At 38.3% G+C, this 15,859-nt stretch overlaps 1 protein-coding gene across 2 annotated transcripts in view; it reads right to left on the bottom strand.

Moving 5' to 3' along the window:
- LOC150080975 (ATP-dependent 6-phosphofructokinase-like) overlaps positions 1-15,859 on the bottom strand; it is a 303,293-nt gene that overhangs the window by 70,465 nt on the left and 216,969 nt on the right. For both annotated transcript variants that reach the window (XM_090381722.1, XM_090381723.1), the window contains exon 13: positions 7,203-7,273. In XM_090381722.1, coding sequence (XP_090237848.1) covers positions 7,203-7,273 — 71 coding nt within the window. The remainder of the gene's footprint in view (positions 1-7,202; positions 7,274-15,859) is intronic.

Genomic DNA, 15,859 nt, shown 5'->3' with positions numbered 1-15,859 from the left:
GAAAATCGGATCTAACAAGCAGAAAATTGAGTAGGGGTGCCGCAAAAGAAAATAATTACTTAGGGGTGCCGTTATTAAAAAAAGGTTGAAACCACTGAATTAAACTAATGTTATTAGCTTTTCATTAAACTAATATTATTAGTGGAGTTCCTCAGGATTCAGAGCTAGGCTCTTGTTGTTTTCAGTATTTGATTAATGACATTGATGAAGACATATCAAGTTTAATTAGCATTAGTAGTGGCATATGATGCAAGAAAGCAAGCTTATAACAGCATTAGCCACAAAAAAAAAAACCAAACGTTTGTCCAGTTCTTTGAATTTATTTCAGCTATCAACTGCCACAATGGCAGATAGAAGTTTGTTCCAGCAATCAACCCACTCACTGACTTAAGGCAACTTTCTGCACACCTTTGTTCTTTTTGAATTTATGTCCCCTCAAGTGCATGATCCGAGCAACAGGAAGAATTCCATCAGCACTGAGCTTGCTCAAACTATTCAAAGCCTTATACACCTCAATCAGATCACCTTGCAGGTGCCTAGTAAGAGCACCCCTTTGTTCCTCTCACTGATCTCACTGCCCTTCTCTATACTCAATCCAGCAGATCTACATCCTTTTTAAAATGAGGCCTTCAGACCTGTAAGCAATACTCAAGGTGTGGCCTGACCATTGCCTTATACAAAGAGATAATTACCACCTTATCCCTACTAGCAAAGTTCCTGTATATCATTGACAAGACCCCGTAAGCTGCTCTGGCAGCCTGTCTGCACTGCTTTGAAAACTTCATATCTGACTGCACAATTACCCCCAGGTCTTTTTCATTCTCCACTACCCTGAGTGTAGTAACACACATTACTCTGGGTTTACTGCTGCCCATATGCAGTACTTTACATTTGTCAATGTAAAGTTTAGACATGTTGGACAGACAACTTGTGTGATCGAGACCCACTAATGCTATGGATATAGCAGCTCTTTTGAACTCTCTTTTAAAATTTCTATAGTTTGTTTCTATTTTTATTTGCGTGAATTTCAGAATAATTTGTGAATGTATGCATTTTTTAAGAAATGCTATGTGTTTTTTGTTGGAAATAATTTATTAGGGTTACTTCATATAGGTTGAAATGTTCATATAATGGGGGTTGTATGCTTTTGAAATAGAACAATGGATTATTTACTGATGCATTTGTCTGACACATTTTAGCAGCTATGAAACATCAAATAGATAGGCTTAGAGACACTGACATCATGTGATCGAGACCCGCTAATTAGTGGGTCTTAATCACACAAGTTGTCTGTCCAAGATGTCTAGTATAAAGTTTTGGGACAATAGGATTCCCATAATGTTTTTCATATGGTGTTAAAGTTCAGTTGCCACCTCTCAGCCAACCTGCTCAACTTTTCTAGATCCTGTTGCATACCATCATTACTGTCATTAACAATCTGGCCAACCTTTGTATCATCTGCAAAATATATATATATATATATATAGAGAAAACAACAATGGTCCAAACATCAAACCTGGGGGACTCCACTAATAGTTTGTAGATGACAATAAGGTTAGAAAGCTGGTTTATGACAGAAATCAGGGTAAGACATTACAACAAGATCTAGAAAAATTAGCCAGATGGGCTGAGAAGTGACAATTGAGGTTTAACAATGAATATGAAAGGAACTGCAGGGGAAGCAATAATTGCAGAACAACATACTAGTTGAGTGGTATGACATTGAAGGTAGTTCAGAAAGAAAAAGACCAGTGGATGGGGGTTAATTGTACAGCCCGATATGAAGTTTTCTGAGCAGTGTGGACCAGTTGCTAGAACCGTTCAAGGAGTTCTGTCACAGACAAACAGAAATTTTGCTAACAGGAACAAGGAAGTAATTTTCTTATTATATAAAGAAATGATTAAGCCATATCTTGAGTACTGCATACAAGTTCTGGAATTATCATTTTAGGCTATAGATCCATTGGAACAAGATCAACCCCAGGGGCTCATATCTGGTGAGTATGGGCTTGGCACACCCAGGGTCCTAAGCTGGATCTCTCTCTCTCTCTCTCTCTCTCTGGATAAATCAGGAATTTTTTTTTTTTTGCTGGTGCAACAAAAGCCTCAGGCTTCCTTGCATTCTATAGCTAATAATAATAATAATAATAATAATAATAATAAAACAAGATTAGTCAGGGATGCAAAATGGAATCCTTACCAAGACAGGCTTCAGTTCTGCAAATTGCTGTCTAACAGCTAGGCACCTACAGGAGGATTTGACTGAAGTGTTTAAGGCCTTAAATGGAGTAAATTAAATGTGGATGGTATCCTAACAGTTGGTCAGATGACACATATAAGGGGCCATAAACTTAAACTGAAAAAGTATAATTGTAGGGTAGATGTGTGAAAATCTGCTTGCACCCTCTCTAATAACAGATTACTGGAGAGGATAGGCTGATGAAGTGGCGGATAGTGCGGTTTTATTTTTTTATTTTTTTTTTTTTGACTGATGGTGTATAAGCTTGCTTCCTTGCACTAGGTCAGATGATGCATGCAAGGGGACATAAATTTAAATTGAAAAAGGACAATCGTAGTAGATGTGATGAAATTTGCTTTCAGTTAGAGAGGAATTGATTTTTGGAATAAACTTCTGTATGGGGTTGTGTTGGTGGGTAGTGAATACATTTAAAGAAGATATCCACTTCAGCCCACTCTCATCCTGTCTAATAACAAATTATTAGAGAGCATGGGCTGATCAGGTGGGTAATGGGGTTTTTTTTTTTTTTTTTTTTTTTGGCTGATGCTGTATAAGCTTGCTTCCTTAAAGTATTACTTTTCCTCTACTAATAACCAATATATCAAGTTTAAGTGAGCAGTTCAGTAGCATACAGAAGAACTCCAATTAACTCTCCTTTACTCGCACCCTAAATGGATCACAGGTTATTACACATGCTCACAGATATTACACATGCATGTGTAATATCTGTGAGACACATTTTGTTTTGATTATAGAAAATCAACTTTTAGCTTTTTTACTGAATCGAAAATGGTGTTCTATTAATTATAATTTGCTAAAGTCACTTACAAAATATATAACAAAAATAAAAGGGAGAAACCAATAATAATAAATGTTTTTATAATATTTCTTAGAATTTAAGGTGACACTGACAGACACCACAGAATGGCTGTATTTTTGACAGATTCTTGCATTTAGCTGGAAAAACAGAGCAACATTAGACAGTTCTGGTGGCATCTCACAAATGCCACATGAAAATGGGAGTTGAGTACAAGAGAGAGAGACACACTCTTGTTCACCTGGCATCTACTAAATGCCAAACAAAAATTTAATTTCTCACAATTCATAGTATATTGAAATAAGAACAGAATATACTGTATAATCATTTGAAGAATATTGGTGGGGAAAGGAGGATTTTATTTCATTTACAAATTTAAAAAAAAAGTAACAGTAAAATTTATGAGATCTGTCAGATGCCACTGTTAAATAAACATAACAAAGGTTGTGTACAGCTTTAATCCCTAATGCTAAATTGTGTTACCCTACACAGCAAAGTAATAATTTTAAAAATAGGAGAAACAAATTGTTTTGTAAGCACTACTACATTATTAATTTTTTAATGTATGGAGACATAGTTATATTATTAAATGGAGTATCCTTTTATAAATATTAGCAAACAATATGAAGATTTATGGAATTTTTATCAGTATAAAGGTTGCATTATTATATAGTTATCAGTGCTATGACAAAACCTTGAAAAGAAACTTAGAACATAAAATCCATGAAATAATAAAATAGTTGGCATTCTGTTTAAACAATAAGAATGAAACACATTACGAACAAAAGGATGCACATGTATTTGCATAATGATGATCAACCACTCTGAAGCTTAAGAGATCTTCAATTAGCGTTTTTAAGAAAATGGCAAAAATAAAAAGTGGTAAGGGATTATATTTGCTACTGGACAATATAAAAAAGAGGGGAGGGAATTTTATAAATTTAAATGTTAGGCATTGTGGCTTCCAGAAATTTGGTAGGGAGAGATAGAGAGATAGAAAGATTTAGCAGAAAGAAGTAAAAGAATAAGGAATTATAACTGTCATTATAATTTTTATGATCTTATGATTAGTTATCGGAAGTCCAAGTATCAGAAATAACACAAGCTGTGAATTTATTAATTAGTGATGGTAGGAGAAAAGTTTTCTAGAAAACTGGCATTCTAATTACTTTAACAAAATAGATAGATAGAATGCAATCTCGAATAATCAGAACAATGTAGATCAGTGGTCATCAACCTGGTCCCTACAACCCACTAGTGGGCGATTCAAGCTTTCATGGTGGGTGGTGGGGTTTTTGTTTGTTGTTACAAATTTTGTTCTTCCTCCATATATCGAATACATTGCTAACAACTTCAATTTACTTCAATTTAAGCAGATCCAGCACTAGCAGGCGCTGTATCGATGGAGATGCAGAAATTCATTACATTTAAATTATCTATGTATAAACATACATAATGTATAAATAAAAAGATAAATTTAAGTACATATTTTTTACAAACCTTTGGCACTGGTGGGCGGTAAGGAAATTTTACCATCAACAAAGATACAAAAGTGGGCGGTAGGTATTAAAAGGTTGACGATGCCTGATGTAGATGATCAAAGAAAATTTGAAATCAGAGTTTTAAGCTATACTAGTTTCTGGAAACAAGTCATCTCACCTTCAGTTTAAGTTGCTTGTTTACATAAAAGCGTGTGCGTGTGTGTGTGTGTGTGTGAATTACAAATGCACTCAACTTACACTATACTGCATTGAGATTTTAGGTAAATTTATAGAAGCATTTATGAAAGTGCAGCCGACCGGGCTAGCCGGGTCAGTAAAGTGCCTGCCTGGCAACCCAAAGGTCGCGGGTTCGATTCCCACCTCGGGCTTGGATCAAAGTACTGCAAAAACCTTGGGAGGTGCATTATGGCCACAGAAGCCTATGCGCCAACAACTACCAAAAAAAAAAAAAAAAAATGAAAGTGCATCAAAGCATGCTGAAGCAATCTCCTCTACAGTTAGTGTTTTGAAAGTTGCTGAATTTGTAAAACAAAATGGAATGAAAATACAAATAGATAAAAATCAGATAAAATTAAATAGAATAAAGAAGGCCATACTATGGTGCCATCTTGTCAGGAAGGACAAGGCACTATGTCTAAAAAAAAACCAAGGGACTTTGCACTTTAATAACCTCTAAACTCAAAATAAAAGCTGGCTCCATGCTATGAAGATTACAATTGAGACAGGCCAAGTCCAAAGAACCCATGGAGGCACTGGAAGAATTGCTAATAAATACAATGTCCAAATACAATGTGTAATGCATCAATCTTACTGAGACACTCTACCGAGGTTTGCCTTAGTATTACGCTGCTCCAGTGGGGAATCATCATGTGTTTTATTTAAAGTGTGAGCTACTACCCAGACCTGGGTTTCAACCTTTTATGGGACCTCAATGCATTGATATGAGAATGATGCACTAAGTAATAAACTCAGTTTGCTACTCAGAGCAAACTCAATTGCTCAATGTTATGTATAAAATGAAGCTATGCCCTTTGTGTACAATAACATTACAGAACACTCATCGCAAGGAATTGGCCATAAACCCATTTGACTTCATTTTATTTACTGCACCACTCATATAATGTGGATAATTCCCATCACCGGGTTGTTCAGGTCTTCACTATACTTCACCTACCTGCCCACTGATGAGATCCCAAAGAGAATCAAAACCCAGGTCTGGGTAGTGGCACACACTTTGAATAAAACAGCCATATACTTCTGCACTGGAGCAGTGCATTTTATTTTATTAAATTATGCAACACAAGGTAGAGTGCCTCCACAACATGGGATCAAAACACTAAGCAGCAATCTCAGTTTGCTCAGTGCTATGTACAGAATGAGGCTATGCCCTTTACATACAATAATATTAACACAGGAATATTTATTAAGTTAGAGGACTGAAGTTAGTTATGGGGAAAGGTGAAGTCAATATTTCAAAAGCCACTTTGTCTCCTCCCAGGCTTAGATGTCTGATAACAGTGTTACAAAGTGCAACACAACTGAGGCATAAGACCACCAATTTGGTGGCCTTATGCATAAGTCAGTAGGATTGTGCTTTATTTAATACAGTGTAAAGTGCTCATTCATCAAAATAGTGATCCTGTGTTATATATCACATCCTTCAGCCTTCACAAAACATTTCCAGCTTTGTCACAGCATCCCATGATTTTATTATATACATTTTCCACAAACAGAGAGAGAGAGAGAGGGGGGGGGGACACTAATATGAACTTTGGTACAGCTTCTGCACTTAAAACAGGTGCCAAAGCAGTCATTTTTTTCCATTCTGTACTATGTTAAACTGCAATGGCACTGATCAGCACACCAACAAACAGCCAAGGACAGATTTGGCCATTCTGGAGTACTAAACACAACTTTAAGTTTTTGTTCTTATATTATTATTAATACTAACACAACAACAACTGCTTATATGTGTGACTCATAATGATTTAATCAACTAGAAATTGATAAAATCAGTATTTGTAAATAGTAGTTTATTTATACACTTAATTAAACAGAGATGTTACTTTCAAATTTTCATACATACATGCAAGAATGAATAAAAAAAATATTTTTAATTTAGAGCTGGGGGACACCAGCTGAATCCTGCACCTTTGTACAGTAATAAATCACCTCTTCCAACAGTATTTCTGCCTGCAGTCATGCATTCTTGCTTATATAAATATACAGGCCTACACTCTTTGAACTGTTTTTGTAAGAATTTTCTGAACAACATAAGACAGAGGTGACATGAAGAGAATGGATAAAAGTGGTTTGTATCAGACCATTGCCACACAGCCCAGACCTAGGTCTAGCCCAAAGGCTGTCATAAATTTCGTCTTCTGACAGTCCATCACTTTTTAACAAGTGATGAAGTTAAAGTAACTCAAAATCCTTGTTGATTCACAAAGTTCCTTAATTTCATAAAATGGGGATAGATGCACTTATCTCACATTGAAATAAGCACCTGAATAGATTTGAGGACTGTGTATAAAAAAAATTATATATCACCCTTAAGTTCTATGCAATTTCTGCTTTTCTAAATAAAGATTTGCCAAAACAAATATTGTAACCCTTCTTTTGCAATAGCCCTTTTACAGCTTACCTCTTTGTTCCCAAAAATGCACCTCCTTGTCCAACCCATCCATTTACATCACTCCAATTCATTGTTTGAACCTGGAAATAAATTAAGAAATCACAAATTACATTCTGCATACATCTATTAATATTTGTAAAAAAATAAATGTGTAAGAACACCTACTGTATGAAATGGTAAAACCACAGCACAAAGGTCAGGTTGTGTAGTTACACACACCATGTGTTTGAATTAAAGTGATACCAGCTAATATTAATTTTTCAATTAACTTTTTTGTAATGTCCTTTACTTATTTCTAAAAATGTATTAAGCACATTATGGCACCAACAAAACAAAAACTGAAATGCAGACTACATTTCATGAATATTCTATAGACAATAAATGACAAAAATTATAATAATTCATGACTCATATATTCAGTGAATTATTATAAAAAAAAAATTTTAAATTTCGATATGTAGACTAAAACTCAAACTAAAATTTCAGAGTTCACCATAGCACAACATAACAGCAGTAGTACTGTAGTAGACTCTCATAAGCAGACTCCAGTAACGACACGTGATGTATCTGTGTGTGCGTGGAATATGCAATTTATCTATAATATATATATACTACCCAATGATCACTCAATCCATGATGGACTATGCTGCACAACTCACAGTATAAAAAGCTGAACAGCTTCGTAAGCTAGGGCAGTGGTAATTCTCAGTTGATCATGCAAGTGAAAGTGACAAAGCAGCAATTATTAAATGTAGTAAAGATATCATGGAGTTTCAAAAATGGTATGATTATGAGAGCTCATGCATCAGGTGCTTCCATATCAATGGCATGTCTTGTCAGTTACTCATAGCCCACTGTGGTTAAGGTGTACAAAGCAATTGTGTCAAACAGGTCAAATTACCTCCAGCCAACAGAACTGTGAAGGATTACACAAATAGGATGTTCATGGTAAGCAAAGGATGCAGTGCATTGTATGGGTTCAATGGTAGGTCACTATGCAACAGGTGATATTGCAATACAATAGCATTAGCATAGACACATGATGCAAGAAAGCAAGCTTATACAGCATCAGCCAAAAAAAAAAAAAAAAAAAAACCCGTCCCATTTCACTGATCCATTCATTCCAAATGTTTGTCTAGTTCTGCCTTGAATTTATTTAAGCTATCAACTTCCACAACAACAAATGGAAGTTTGCTCCAGCAGTCAACTACCCGCTGGTTAAAGGCAAACTTCCGCACATCTATTTTACAACTGTCTTTCCTCAGTTTGAAGCTATGCCCCCTCAGGTTTGTAATTTGAGCAAGAGAAAGAATCCCATCAGCATTGAGCATGCTCACTCGATTCAAGGCCTTATACACCCTTAGCCATAATTATGAGAGCTTCCTTGGACTCAGGGGAGGTACCCATAGACTGGAAATGTGCAAATGTGATCCCAATTCACAAAGGAGGATCAAAGGTTGACACAAGTAATTATAGACCTGTGAGCTTAACTTCTGTTCCAGGAAAATTAATGGAGGCACTGGTTAAAGAAGCACTGCAGGATCATTTAGACAAGACTTCAGTTATAGCTCGGACACAGCATGGTTTTGTTAAGGGGAAGTCTTGCCTGACCAATTTGATTGGATACTATGATGCCGTCACAAAAGAACTGGATGCAGGGAATAACTTTGATATTATATACTTGGATCTTAGAAAGGCTTTTGATACTGTTGCACTTGGAAGACTGCTACACAAATTGGAGCAGTGTGACATTGGAGGCAAATTGCTGCTATGGATAAAGGGGTGGTTGAGGGGGAGAAGACAGAGAGTGGTAATCAATGGACACTGCTCATCATGGACTGATGTTATTGATTTATTTTTTTTTTATGAGAACCCCAAACACGAGAGGTATTAGAACCTATAGTACTTAGTACCGTGCTTGGGTTGGAGGTTGAGAAGACAAAATAAGATATTTGTTGATATTGGACTTGAACTTCTGTAGATTGTAATTTTCAGGAAATACATATGAAGGAAGGTTGTTCCAGAAAACGGCAGTTGAATGAATAAATGAGGAAGATGAAAAGTTGGTTCTGTGGGTTTGAAGTTGGGCAGTAAATGGATGTTGGCTGGTGGCAGCACGTGTTCGGACTGTTTTGAAAGAGAGAGCAGGAATTATAGAAGCCAATTCAGAAGAACAGTGCCCATGGAAGTATCTGTAGAAGAGGCATGCAGCAGAAACAGTGCGTCTATGAGAAAGCGAGTGGAGAGACTCTATTAGAGATGAATCATTAATTAACCTAACTGCCCTCTTCTGAATGGAATCAAGAAGCCTGAGAGAGGTTTTGGGGGCACCACCCCAGATGTGGGAACAATATTCCATGGCAGGGCGGATTTGCGATTTATACAGAGTGAGCAGCTGTTTGGAAGAAAAGTAACACCAAGAGCGAAAGAGAAAACCAAGTTTTTTAGATGCAGAGGAAGCAATATTTGTAATGTGCTTGTGCCAAGAGAGATTAGAAGTCAGGGTAATCCCCAAAAGAGATATATCATTTTTCCTAGAAATCGGAGTGTCACTAAAGATAAGCATAGGAGCAGAAGAATCCTTTTTGCGAGATATAAGACAAGATTGAGTTTTAGAAGGGGTGAAATCAACAAAGTTGTCTTTGCCCCACTGGAGAATTACCTGAAGATCGGCATTTAAGGAATTGGCAGCAGATTTTCGAGAACTTGAAGCTGATTGAGCTGGACAAGGTTTCTCAAAATGGAAAGTTGAATGCAATGTGCTATCATCGGCAAAACTATGGATAGGATTTCCAGTCAATGGAAGAAGGTCATTGATATTCAAGAGGAAAAGAGTGGGGGAGAGAACTGAACCTTGGGGAACACCGGCATTAGTGGAGAAGTTAGAAGACAGAGAGCCATCTACCATCACCCTTGGCGCCACCGTAGCCAGGTGGGAAGGAGCAGCAGTGCGCAGCACACGCTTCTTGATTAGACTGGGGTTCGAGCCTGTCACCACCAAATACGGGGGATGCGGGAAGGTCAGGGAATGACCACCGCATATCCCGGAGCAATATGGCCTTAGTTGCTAATGCTCTTAAAATCCAAATAACAACAACAACAACCATCACCCTCAGTGAGCGATCAGAGAGAAAACTGGATAACCAATTACTAAAAACAGTTGGCAAACCATAAGATGGAAGCTTGTTTAGAAGACCTTTATGCCAAACACGATCAAAAGCCTTTGAGATGTCAAGAGCAACTACTTGTGTTTCACCGAACCTTTCCATTGAATTAGTCCATAAATGGGTAACATAAGCCAGAATATCACCAGTGGATCGACACTTACGGAATCCATACTGGCGATCGTTGATCAGACGGAAGGTTTCTAGGTAGTTTACGAGTTGGCGGTAAATTGATTTCTCCATTACTTTAGAAAGAGTAGAAGTAATTGCAATGGGATGATAATTGGATGGGAGGGATTTGTCACCCTTTTTAGGAACTGGTTGGATATGAGCAAATTTCCAAGCAGAAGGAAAAACACCTTTGGAATAAGAAAGTGAAAAAAGGCAGCAAAGAATAGGAGTAAGTTCAGGAGTACAGGTTTTGAGAACAAGTGGAGAAATACCATCAGGACCTGGAGCTTTCTTAGCATTAAGATTCATCAAAATCCTTCTGATATCCTTTTGACGGAAGACCACAGGAGGCACTGAATGGAGTGTGTTAAGTGTTTTACCAAGATCATTAATACATGAGCTCGAAGAAAAATGGGATGCTAGCAGGTCAGCTTTATCCTTGGCTGAAGTGACAACAGAACCATCTGGTTTGGACAGAGGTGGGAGCAGAGATGGGCAAAAGTTGCGGCCAATAGCTTTGGCAAGAGACCAGAATGCTCGGCTACCATTAGGGCAAGAAGCAAGTTTTCTACTCTTAGCCCGTTCAAACTCTAGTTTGGACTGATTAATAACTGCTTTACAATTGTTGCAAGCTTTGGTGTAGGCAGAAAATGAAACTGAAGAATTAGAAACAAGCCAATTACGATATGCAACATTCTTCTCTTGGACAGCCTTAGCACATTTATTGGAAAACCAAGGTTTAGATAAAGGACGAGATTTTAAAGTGGAGTGTGGGATAAAAGATTCCATTCCTGCAAGAATAATTTCACTGACACGATCTGAGCAAACGTTGACATCAGAAGTTTTGAAACAGTAATCAGACCAAGGAAAAGAAGAAAGAAGTCTCGCAGGTCATCCCATTTTGCATTCTTGTAATGCCAAACAATACGAGGTTGGGAATAGCCATGAGATAAAGGTTCCATTGGAGAAGAGACAATCACCAAGTTGTGATCTGAAGTGCCTAAAGGACATCTCACTTCAACCTTGTACTTAGAAGGGTTGTTTGTGAGAAAAAGATCAAGCGTATTGGCTGTATGATTAGGATTGTCCGGTATTCTTGTAGGTAAATGAACAATCTGTGCTAGGTCATTAGTAATTGCAAAAGCCTCAGCATCTCGACCTGCTGGGTCAGTGTGACTAGAAAACGGAAGCCAGCTGGAGTTGTGAACATTAAAATCACCAAGGAAAATTACCTCACTGTTAGGAAAGCTGGACTGGAGAAAGTCAAGTTGCAAAGAGAGGAAGTCAAAGAGCTCCAAGTGATTAGTAGAGTTGGGAGAATGCTAGAGACAATAGATGAATTTTACACAATGAGGTAGAGAGATTTTAAGCCAGAGAAGATCAAAGAGAGGAGATTCCAAATTGCCAAGTCTCTGACAGGGAATATCAGAACAGACATATGCACCAGTACCACCTTTGAGGCGAAAGGAATCATACAACAAATAATTTGGACATCTGAGATGAGCAGTAGTTGAATCAACTGATAACTGAGATTCAGTCAGAAAAAGTACATGGGGTTTGGAAAACTGCAAGTGGAAATGGACATCGTTGAGATTAGAATTGAGACCACGTATATTTGTGAAATGAATTAGAAGTCCTTGGGAGGTTTAGTTCTTTTCGCAGATAAGCTTGCTCTATTATTTTGACAATTCATGGTGTATTCAATAGTAAGAAAAAGTGGGTGGGGCATGCTGTATGAAGTAATGAAATTTTTGGATATGGCGTACATGTGGTAAGAATATACCCAGATCCTTGACATAACGTGGCCTCGACAATGATCCCTGCATACACACTACTCGGACTCCCTCCAGTCACTATCTGGCAGAGTAGAGGTAGCAAGATTATACACTAGCTGATCCGGAAGCCTCCTAGAGAGTTACCAATAGGTTTGGTCCGGTATACTATCTAGCGGCCGGCCTGCGAACACCGTTTTAGAGCTGTACCCTCGAAATGTAAGGAATATTGGATCTCGCCATGACATTCATCATAACCTCAAAAATCATCAATCATATTGCATGATGGAAGAGATAGGGAAGGGTTGGCCGGAACTTAGCTCTAGAGACTAAACATGGGTTCCACCACTTCAAGCCTCCAATAAGCAAAGTGGTGGTATTTCACCGGTTGATGAGAGTCATCTACCACCTAGTACTGCCTGGTAACATAGAGGGGCGCCATTCCTCCATGTGGTGTGGGCGCCACACCTCGACCCCTGCTTACATTGGTTCACACCTTGGTGGTCACCCACCATGTACTTGTGCATGAAGGTTATACCCAGGATTACTAACAGTCCCACCATCGTATTAGTGGAGTCCCTCAGGGCTCAGTGTTGGGTCCATTATTGTTTTCTGTATTTATAAATGATATTGATGATGGTATATCAAGCTTAATGTTCAAGTTTGCAGACGATACAAAGGTTGGCAGGGTTGTCAAGGACACTACTGACACTATGCTGCTGCAACAGGATCTGGAAAGGTTGAGCAGATGGGCTGAGAGGTGGCAAATGAAGTTTAACATTGACAAATGTAAAGTACTACACATGGGAAACAGCAACCCCAGAGCAATGTATCAACTCTGTGGTACTACACTGACAGTGGTAGAGAATGAAAGGGACTTGGGGGTGGTTGTGCAGGCAGATATGAAGTTCTCTGAGCAGTGCAGACAGGCTGCAAGAGTAGCTCATGGAGTATTGTCAATGATATACAGGAATTTTTCCAGCAGGGATAAGGAGGTGATTATTCCCTTGTATAAGGCAATGGTCAGGCCACACCTAGAGTACTGTATACAGGTCTGGAGGCCTCATTTCAGGAAGGATGTAGAGCTGCTGGAACAAGTACAGAGATGGGCAACAAGATTAGTGAATGGAACAAAGGGATGCTCTTACGAAGAAAGGCTTAAGTTTTGCAAATTACAGTGTCTGGAGACTAGGCACCAGCGAGGTGATCTGATAGAGGTGTATAAAGCCTTGAATGGTTTGAGCATGCTCAATGCTGATGGGATTCTTCCTCTAGCTCAGAATAATCACCTGAGAGGGCATAAATTCAAATTGAGGAAAGACAGATGTAGGATAGACGTGCGGAAATTTGCCTTTAGCCAGCGGGTGGTTGATTGGTGGAACAGACTTCCATCTGTTGTTGTGGAAGTTGATAGCCTAAATAAGTTTAAGGCTCAGCTGGACAGGTATTTTGAACGAACAGAGGGGTGAAGTGGAAGTGAGTTTTTTTTTTTTTTTTTGGCTGATGCTGCATAAGCTTGCTTTCTTGCATCAAATGCCTCTACTAATGCTAATGCTCCTAATGCTAATACACCTCAATCAGATCGCCTCGCAACTGCCTAGTCTCCAGAAGCCGAATTTGCAGAACTTAAGTCTTTCTTCATAAGAGCACCCCTTTGTTCCCTTCATCAGTCTTGTTACCCTTCTCTGTACTCATTCCAGCAACTCTACATCCTTCTTAAAATGAGGCTTCCAGACCTGTATGTAGTACTCAAGGTGGGGCCTGACCACTGCCTTATACAATAGGATAATCATCTCCTTATCCCAACTAGCAAAGTTCCTGTACATCATTGACAAGACCCCCCATGACCTACTCAGGCAGCCTGTCTGCACTGCTCAGAAAACTTAATATCTAACTACACAATTACCCCCAGGTCTCTTTCATTCTCCACTACTGCTACCCATATGCAGTACTTTGCATTTGTCAATGTTAAACTTCAATTGCCATTTCTCAAGCCCATCTACCCAACTTTTCCAGATCCTGTTGCAGCAGCATACTGTCATTACTGTTATTAACAACCCTGCCAACCTTTGTATCATCTGCAAACTTTGATATTAAGCTTGATACACCTTCATCACTATCGCTGATAAATATACAAAATAACAACGGGCTCAACACCGAACCCTAAGGGACACCATTAATAACATTAGTCCAAGTAGAGCAGTACCCATTCATTACCATTCTGTCTTCTCCCATTGAACCATCCTTTTATCCATTGTAGCAACTTGCCCTTAATGCCATACTGCTCCAATTTGTACAGTAGTCTTCCATGTGCAACAGTATCAAAAGCTTTCCTCAAATCAAAGTATATGATATCAAAATTATTTTTTGCATCCAGTTCCTTTGTGAGCACATCATAGTATCCAATCAAATTGTTCAGACAAGACTTCCCCTTGACAAACCCATGCTGTGTCTGAATTATTACTGCTGTCTTGTCTAGATGATCTTGTAATGCTTCTTTAACCAGTGACTCCATTATTTTCCCTAGAACAGAAGTCAAACTAACAGGTCTGTAATTACTTGTGTCACCCTTTGATTCCCCTTTATGAATTTGAGATACATTTCCACCTCTCCAGTCCATGGGGACTTCCCCCAAGTCCAAGGATGGTCTCATAATTATGGCTAAGGGTTTGCTTACTTCCTTTGCAACCTCCATTAATATAACTGGATAGATCCCATCTACCCCAGGTGCCTTTGTTCTGTTTAACTTTAATAATTTCTAACCCACTTTTCTCTCAGTTAATACAAAATCATTTAACTCACTCTTAGAGTTTGATAAACATCTGGCCCTCTCCTTGAATAATTCCTCATGTGTGAATGTAGATGCAAAATATTCATTTAGTTCGGCAGCTATCTGAGAATGATAATCTACAGTCAAACCATTGATATCAAGTGAACCAATCTGATTCATCCCCTTCTTTTAGAGTTTATATAAGTAAAGAAGTCTTTGCTGTTTTTCTTTGCCAAAGATTTTTCATAATCTGCTTTTGCTGGCCAAACCTCCTTTGTGATTTGATAGGCTTTTGTGTTGCCTGACAATTTATGTGCATCCCATGCATTTTTCTTCTCTGCCACGAGTCTCATTAGTTCATCTGACATCCATTTGGGCCTAAACCTACAGCAGTATTTCTTAGTTGGAAGAAAAAGCCTAGTAGCTTCCAAAATTACTTCCTTGAATGCATCCTTGGTATTCTCCGAGACCATTGTAGCTTTTAGGAAAGCAAAAACCCTTCCCTTTACTCCTGATGGTAATTACATCTTTAAGTAGATCCCACATCAGTACAGCATGATCACTGCCACCTAGTGGTTCCTTTATCTGTAAATTCTTAATATATAATCTGTTAGCTTATAGTACAGTCAATCCTCGTATCGTGTTTACACTACACAAATTCGATCATGCATGATTTATAAATAGAGGAACGATATCATATGCACGATTCGCCTTGGTGTTTACAAGAAATGGCATTCGAACACAGAATCACCCCAACTGAATGCAACACGATAGGAATGAAGAGAAGAT

This window comes from Mastigoproctus giganteus, chromosome 9 (assembly GCF_048544385.1).
Source record: "Mastigoproctus giganteus isolate SK-2022 chromosome 9, ASM4854438v1, whole genome shotgun sequence".
NCBI lineage: Eukaryota > Metazoa > Arthropoda > Arachnida > Uropygi > Thelyphonidae > Mastigoproctus > Mastigoproctus giganteus.
The sequence above is the reverse complement of the archived record's forward strand: the minus strand, read 5'-3'. Positions and strand labels throughout refer to the sequence as shown.